This window comes from Sturnus vulgaris, chromosome 2 (assembly GCF_052056855.1).
Source record: "Sturnus vulgaris isolate bStuVul1 chromosome 2, bStuVul1.hap1, whole genome shotgun sequence".
Classification (NCBI taxonomy): Eukaryota; Metazoa; Chordata; class Aves; order Passeriformes; family Sturnidae; genus Sturnus; species Sturnus vulgaris.
In genome coordinates, this window is record NC_142244.1 from 3,850,093 (window position 1) to 3,858,589 (window position 8,497).

At 44.1% G+C, this 8,497-nt stretch overlaps 1 protein-coding gene across 2 annotated transcripts in view; it reads left to right on the top strand.

The window, feature by feature from the left end:
* Nucleotides 1-3,066, top strand: part of CD96 (CD96 molecule) — a 63,964-nt gene extending 60,898 nt beyond the window's left edge. For both annotated transcript variants that reach the window (XM_014882111.2, XM_088156852.1), the window contains 2 exons: nucleotides 471-594; nucleotides 1,648-3,066. In XM_014882111.2, coding sequence (XP_014737597.2) covers nucleotides 471-594; nucleotides 1,648-1,756 — 233 coding nt within the window. In that variant the 3' untranslated portion in view covers nucleotides 1,757-3,066. The remainder of the gene's footprint in view (nucleotides 1-470; nucleotides 595-1,647) is intronic.
* The last annotated feature ends 5,431 nt before the right edge of the window (nucleotides 3,067-8,497 follow it).

Here is an 8,497-nt window from a genome sequence, read left to right on the forward strand (position 1 = left end):
GCAGCTGGAACGGGACTGGGATGTTGTGCTGCCGACAAGAGCTCACCTCAAAAGGCAGCTGAGCCCTTGGCCAGACATTTTGGCAGGGTCTGGCATCAGTGGTGTGAAAAATCAGCCACTGGGAAGGAGGGCTGGGGTGGGCAGATGTGCCTGCCTGCCCTGTGACATGCAGCTTCTCGCAGAGCAGCTCACAGGGGAACAGAGAAAGCCAATGGGTTTTGGATTAAATGCACTCTGGGCTGTGCCTAAATAATCTTGTCAAGTGAGCCAGTGGGTGGCTGAAATCAGCTCACACACCCAGTCAGAACAAAAGTGGGCCAAGTCCATGAATCAGAGCCACAATGCTCGGAGTTTGGGATCCTCAGCCTGGTGATGGGGGGCTGCACTGATACCAGTGCTGAGCCACAGGCAGCAAGCCTGGATCTCCCTCCTCTCTGAGGACACAGATGAGCTCTGTGTGTCCCTTACAGGTGATGGGAGGAACACCAAAGCCAGTCGCTTCCCCTGGCCAACAGTGGTGGCTGTCCTGCTCCTCTTCTGCAGCTTTCTGGTAGCTTTAGGCATCAGGAAATGGTGTCAGTACCAGAAAGAGATGTAAGTACCAGTGAATAGAGCCACAGGGGTGGGAGGGGTGGCACAGAGGGCAGCACCAACTCTGATCCAGCTGTTTGGGTTTACATCTTTCCATTTGAAACAACCCGTAGCACACAAGGCCTTTAAGTACATGGATCACTAATGCCATTTTTTCCATACAGCAATATGTAAAGTGTTCTCAGTCCTTCCATCTGTTCTGTGGGTTATCCTTAAAATAAACTTTAAGAAAAAAGCTGCAGTGCAGCTTCAGGGTGTAAGGGAAGAATAACAGTCAATTTTTGTCCCCAGAGCCCCCCATTTCTATTAGCCTCCCTGCCAGCTGCTTTTGCTGTCTCATTTTCTATGGTTACTTGGGGACATGTTTTAATGAAATTGTACTTCGAGGGCAGCTTTATTTGAGTTTTGAATAATATATGTGAAAGTAGGCTACCCGAAACTCAATCCCAGTCAAAGAAGCATTGAGCTTGTAATTATTACCAAAGTTAGAGTCCCTACTAAAGCACTCCAAGATCTACTGGTGAAAGCAATATCTAAGAGACAATTATTTTAAATCATACTAACATTACTCAAATACTCAAAAAATCACAGTTATAATTAATCACCTATTATTCTAGAAAACTCTCTTGAAACACAACTGCAAATCCTGTATATCAAAGGTAAAAACAGGATTGATTTTTTAAACTGACTTGAGATGGGACCTTTATTTATAAATTCATCCCCAAAAAAGTTGCAAGTCTTTAAATATACTTTCAGAGAGCAGTGTGAGCAAAAGGCCTGTGCGAGGGTTTTGAATGGTTCATCAGGACCATATTCTGTTCTTTTAAAACATGAATGAAGTAAAACTGTGAGGTGGGAGCTAAGAAAGCCAAATGAATGGCAGGAGGTGTGCTGGAGTTATAAAACAGACTCAGGGAAGTCACAGTATGTAAGAGCTAATGTCAGGTACTCTCATAATGACTTAGTGCCAATCCACCTCCTCCTGTGAACATTTTACAACTGTCTTTTAAAAATGCTACTTCTGTGTGATAGAGCATTTTCTCTCTTCTGTTTCAGTATGAACAGACCTCCATCTTTCAAGCCACCGCCACCTCCAATAAAGTACACCTCCATGGTGGAGTGTGATGGGACTCCCCCACCCTGCCACGAGCTGGAAAACCTCTAACACCACCTGCACCCCTTGTGTAGCACACAGAACACTGACACGGCTAAAAGGCTCTGCCTTTAGAACAGGAGCCTGGTGTTAATGACCCATATTAAAATTCACAGCTCCTGCATGACATTAATTTTGGAAGCGGAGCACTCCTTGGGACACTCCTTTCACCCTGGGTATCTCTGTGTATGCACTACGTTAACAGCACTGTGAGTGTCACTGGGAGATTACATCTGCTTAATTTGAATTGGGTGATCAGATGGGAATTTGCCATCACTCTGCCAGCTTGACTGAAGAGTGTTGAAGCTTGTCCATCTATTAAATGTATAGAAATGACAGCTCTGCATTATGAACACCATGGTTAAACAGGAAACAGTGGATAAACACAGGATTTTGCGAGCTGTTCTTGCAATTTTTTATTCTTACTCTGGACTAACATAACCCAACATGTAATTTTCTATCACTGTGAAACCAAAAGAAAGAATCAGCACCATACTCAGAAAGAAAATAACCTGCATCTCTTGGCACAGGATTATGGAGGGTGGTTGGTGAGATTGAAGATCGTGGTGCAGGCCTGGTGTAAGTGTATGCAAAGAAGTCCCAGTTGTTATTGGTGAAGTCACAAGAAAGTCAGTTTTGGGCCAGAGACTTAAGGACTGAAGCAAGCCTAAAGATAATGGAAAATTATTGTCCTTTTGGAAGTGCTATGCCTTTGAAATAATACTTATTTTAAAGTCTGCTTTTTTAGAATTATATATACAGTATATGTAAAGAAAAAAATATCTTTCTTTTTCTTTGGTCTTAATGAGCTTCCATCATTAGCTATCTTCACATTTTCCAAGACCTCAGGGGTAGTTTTCCAGGTGGCTTAAGCCTGTGAAAGAGATCATCCAGTCTTCCCCCTGTCCTGCCCAAGCTACAGATTTCCTCATATTGGCACTAATGAATAAATGACGGTGCAGAGGCTGGGCTGGGCCCTCTGCACAGTTCTCAGCCAGGTCAGCAGCTGTGTGATCACCAATGCAAGGCACCAGAGCTGCAGGAGGAGCACTGCTTTTGGCAGCAATTACAGTACCTTCAGGCAGCCAAGAAACCATCCCTCTAAGCTCGTTTGGAAATGTATTGTTACCACAATGGTGTTTCTATAATTAATGCAAATCAGCTAAAATTCAATCATGTCAAAATTGATATTCTGATTTAGGAATGGGATTTGCTTTATTTACTGCTAAACACTGGTCGATGAGTGTCAGGGTTCAGAGCACTGTATTTCCCAGGACTTTAGATTAAATGAATGGCTTACTGGAAAGAATGAGCTAACAAACCTTTTTAGAGTATTTCATTGTATTATTTACGTTATAGCGCAAGCAGTTCTAAATCCATCATCTGTGCTGACCAGAAAACACTTTGTTTCCTACAAAACTGTGCCGACCTTCAGTGCACGGAATGGTCAATGTTAATTTGAGCATTTCTTGTCTGTGTTGTAGAAGCACAGTAGTTTAACTTTTGTCATACTGTCCATCGCTGCAAAAAAAGGCAGATTGTTGCTCTTAAAAAATAAGTTTTAAACCCATAAACAAACAAACAAACAACAACAAAAACCCCAAACAGACGGATAACAATTTTCTAAGGAGTGTGGAGTTTTTCTACAATAATATGCACCAGTGGGTGTGGATTATTCTACAGTACAGACCTCCTCCTTGTCATTAGACGAGGATGACTGTCCATACCATGCATGCCGAAGGAGGATATTTTATTTTATTATCTCGGGTATCCCGATCCCCATGGGTGCTTCTGGCCGGAGATGTTCCCTCTGACCGTGAGCAGCGCTCATGGGTGTCACCTGCTCCCCGACCGCCCATCCCCGAAGGCTGCAGCTGCTGTATCCGCAAGCGCTGCTCCGCAGGGCAGCGATGCCCGGCAGAGCCGCCCGGGCTGGGCTCTTCCAGCCTGTCCCGAGGGTTTTCCTCTCTGATCCCTGCGTCGGGACAAACGGGAGGGCACAGCGCCCGCGCTCCCGCCGCTCACCAGCAGGTGGAGCCGCAGCACCGCGCCCGGCGGCCAGCGGCGCCGCTCCCGCCTCTCGTCCCGCCCCGTCCTTCCCGTCCTTCCCGTCCCTTCCCTCTTCCCGCCCCGTCCTTCCCGTCCCTTCCCTCTTCCCGCCCCGTCCTTCCTCCTTCCCGCCCCGTCTTTCCTTTGCATTTCCTCTCGTCCGTTCCCGTCCTTTCGTACCTCTCCCTTCTCTTCCCGTCCCTTCCCCGTTCCCACTCAACCGCAGCGTCTTCAGCTGCCCCATCCCTGGAGGGACTCAGGGCCAGGCTGGATAGGGCACTGAGCAGCCTTGTCTAGTGGTAGGTGTTGCCCATGGTAGAGGGGTTGGAACTAGACGATAACTTCGGGATTTCTTTAAATCCAGACCATTCTACAATTTAGTGATTATTTTTGGCAGCTGCTGCCCCGCTGTGTAAACTGGAATCATTGGCTCGGACTTGGGTTCTGCCGACTCTGGAATTACTTGGCCCAGAACAAGTCACCAGATGCTTGAAGGTGGCTATGGGAGTATTAGATAAAAGCATTTCTTTAAGTGGAAAATGTTCAAAGCTTGCTGTGTGAGTATAGTAAAGATTTTTTAAGAGTCTTAAATGTGGTTTAACCCTGGCTGGCAGATCACTTCCACCAGTAGGATGGAGAGAGAACCGGAAGAGTAAAAGTGAGTAAAATCATGCCCTGAGATAAACACGGTTTAACGGGGAAAACAAAAGCTGCACACTATCAGAGAAACGAGGAATTTATCCATTATTTCCTACCGGCAGGCATGTGTTCAGTCAACATCAGGAAAGCCAGACTCCAAGTGTAATGGTGAATTGGGAAGGCAAAACACCATTGCTCTGAATGTCCCCCTCTTCCTTCTTCTTTCCCAGTTTTATGTGCCAAACACAATACCATACGGTGTGGGACATCCCCGTGGTCACTTGGGGCCAGCTGTCCCAGCTGTGTCCCCTCAAAATTCAGCCCACTCAGTGGTGCAGTGAGAGGCAGAAAAGGCTTTGACATTGTGTAAGAGCTGCTCAGCAGTAATGGAAATATCTCTGCATTATCATAAATCCAAAACACCAGCTCATAAATCCTCATACCAGATACTGTGAAGAGAATGAACTCTACCCCAGCCAAAACCACATTGCTAAATGCAAATCCATGACACAATAAAACCTTTAAAGCAGACCCAAGTCAGAATCTGAGGTCATGTAATAACATGTAATGTCATGCTGTGAAATTAGCTGGGCCTGCTGTATGTGGTCTTTAATACCTGCATTACACAGCTGTAAAAGCAACACACTGGAAAGCTAAGCAGCTAGGTGGTTTTATGCACAAGTGGTTTTCATGCTCCTGAGGAGATGGTGAATGCTGCAGGGTGAGAGGAAAAAAATGACAAAAGGAAGGAATTCGTTCTCAGTATTTGTTTGCAGTTGCTAATGTTGCTAATGTGCCTTGTAAAGTGAGTGGTGAGGTCTGGGGATTTCAGTGGAGCGAGTGACCCTTCCCAGCACTCTGTGGTTTGTATTCCTGCCTGTTGCATCCAGGTGGTGCTGATGGAGGGCCAGGAAAGGCTGTCAGCCCCAAGACCGTAGGGTGCGAGGAGCAGACAGGTGTCCTCAGCCTGGTTTCCACCTCTCTAACAACAGAGAGGACAGCTCTGAGCTTCGACGGTGCCTTCCTCCCGGCACACCTGACAGCCATCCCAAGCCTTAATCCCCCTGAATTACCTTTTGCCTCACTCTGAATCACACATCCTTTTTAAGCAGTATTGCAGCGACTTCTCTTACGAAGCACCCTTTGGTCCTGCAAATTAATTAAGCTTGGCTTGTTTATTTAAGAAGCACCCCTGTAGTTTGCACGGTGTGCTCCAGTACTTGGAATGCAGGCAGAGGTGTGGCAGTGCCTGGGAGCAGGCTGGGAGAGCACAGGCTCCCTGGCCATCCCAGTGCCACACTCATTAGATAACTGGCTGATAATAGGCTTTGCCACTCGGAATTTCCTGGGATGGGCTGTTTCCCCCATCTTAATACAGACTATGGAGTTTTCTCTTTTCAGGAATGTTCTCCTTGCAGCTGTGTTGAAAGCCTTCAGAAGTGCTCCACCTTTGTTTCAGTGACTGTGTTTGCTTTACAAAGCTGAGCCCACAAATTATACCTGTTAACTAGCACAGGGTATTGGTTACTTTGCATGGTCTTTGCTGGATTTAAGGCAATCACGTGGTAGAGGTGGCAAACATTAGAAAGATCTGTGTATGCTTTGACTCCAGAAGAAGCAGGATACAAAAGAGAAATTTTGTTTTATTTATTCTGTTAGTAAGCAGTTCTTCCTGACTTTGCAATTAACTTTTGAGCAATAAACCAATGGAAAGCTCCTAAAAAGCTCTGTAGGGGGATAATGATTGCTTAATCCTGTCTAAGGAGATTTTAATAGAAATAATATGAAATCATATTATATTTGAAATTATTCCTTAAGGACAAGACAAAGCTCAGGGAAGTCCACAGTAAAGATTATTTGATTTCAGGGAACATCCGATTATGTGTTTAAAATTCCTCTTCTATCTGTTTTCTAGTTTATGATGTTTCATCTTTTTCCTTTCAAAGTCTCCTGTACCAGTTTGCCCTGATAAAACTTTTAATCGGTGGAAAAATAATATATCTGTTTGCCCCTTGGTTCCTTTCCAAACGGGATGACTTCCAGATTGATTCTGGCATCCTGCACAGCCTGAAACACCCTCGTGTGGTGTAAACGAGGAATTGAATAGCTCGCTATTGTCAAACATATGGCTCGCAGATGCCAGGGCTTGGCTTACAGCAAACAAAGGGGGAGAGAGAAGGAGGCAATATATTGATAGAACTGATACTGAGGCTATGAGTGGTGGGCAGAAAAGGGACGGGAAATCGCTATTACATAGGGTATATTGTATGGTAGAAATATAAGTATTTACAATGGGCTTAGGAAGTGCAAAAACTGCTGTGATAGTAACGGTGGCTTTCTGACTTGATGTAAAATGGAAAATGAACACCACTACTTGTGATGCACTTGAAAGAAGTGGTGTTTTAAATGCAATGATATCTGCAGAGCTTTGTGATTGAGCGTATCTGATGGTTTGAAATGTTAAATAATTCCATTGCAGTCAGGGTAAAAATGGTAATGAACAGCTTGGAAGAGTCTGAGTATACTTACATGAAATGTTGAGCAATTAGATTCTCTGTCTGTGAATGAATCCTGCAGTTTTCTTCTCATCAGCAGCAAAGTGACCTTTCAAATACATGGAAGACACAGAAGCCGTTCCAATAACTTATTTGATCTCTTGCCTTCTGATAAATTATATTGTAAGGATTTGGAATTTACATGGCACTGTAGACTTTGGGCTGAAAAGGAAGATTTTTAAAACATTTACAGAAAGCTATCTAACAGTAGAAATATAGCCTGTTTAAGAATGAGACATGTTATTAGGATATTCGATGTGGTAAGAAGAAAGAGGCTAAGCTCCCTGTAGCACCTGATATTATCAGCTTTTTTTCAGTTCTTTTAAAGCTGTTTTAAAAGTTCATTGTTCTGGATTTATATTCTGTATATGGCAGCCCACGTGTTAAAATTGAAATAAACCACGTTTGTGTGTTTGGAATTGGCTAACAGTGAAAACCATATGCCTCTTGGTGTTTAAATAGCATCAGCCTGATCTGCACAGCTAATCTTTTTATTATGCATTTGAAACAGGAGGGTTAGGAGGATGGGAACGGGATTTGAGCTGCTAGATTGTCTGGGCTGCCTGTGACATTGGCTTGTGCTCTGCACCTAGGCAAAAGGGGACAGCTGAGCTATCAATAAATCCACATAAGACATAAATGTGACTATATAAACTGTGGGGAAAATTGACAGTAAAGTTTTAGTCAGGCTATCCTCATTGCTGAATGTGATTCATATGGGAATGTTCCAGCAACATGGAAAAATATAACTACCTACTGACTTTGATACAGAATTTAAAAATGTCAATAATGTGATGTTTTCCCTGTCTGCTTAGGCATTCATTTTTGCAGCCACTTAAATGCTTGCTTGAAGTGGGGCATTTGAATGGTCTCAAGCGACAAGACCCTATATAATTTGTGAGTCTAGTCTGTGGAAAATAAAACTGTATTATTAATGCAATTTGTTCCCTCTGGCTATCTCAATTAATGATCATGATTGCAAGGTTTGATACTGAATACAGAGGAAAATTACAAAGTTTGGTGTAGATGGAAAGAGGTTAAGGTTTTGTGGATGGAACAGGTAGTTTAATACTCTTCTTTCTTAGAAAAGGAAGGATTTTTTGGACCATAAGAAAGTTTTGCTAGTGGTTACTGCTGGCAAGTGTCTGTATATCACATCTGATGCTCACAGATGAAGTCTCACTCCACAGTGCTGAACAGATGCATTACCTTACCATGCCATTACTCCTTCCCTTACCATTCTGGTTGTGAGCTGGTGGTGTCCCACACAGTCTAAATGTCCTTTGCAGGTTGGACATCTAGACACCATCTTAACCACAAGAGCCAAGGTGTGCTCATCCTGCACGTCATAGCCCAGGGGTGCTGAAACTACCTGTGCACAAGTCACTGCGCTGTGGAAGCACAGAAGTACCCAATGCTTTCCCATTCTCCAGTACCATGAAAGAGCAATGGCAAATGCTCAGAGGTTTTGGGGAGGCTGTGAAGGGAGAAGGCTTGAGACTCTTCTTGC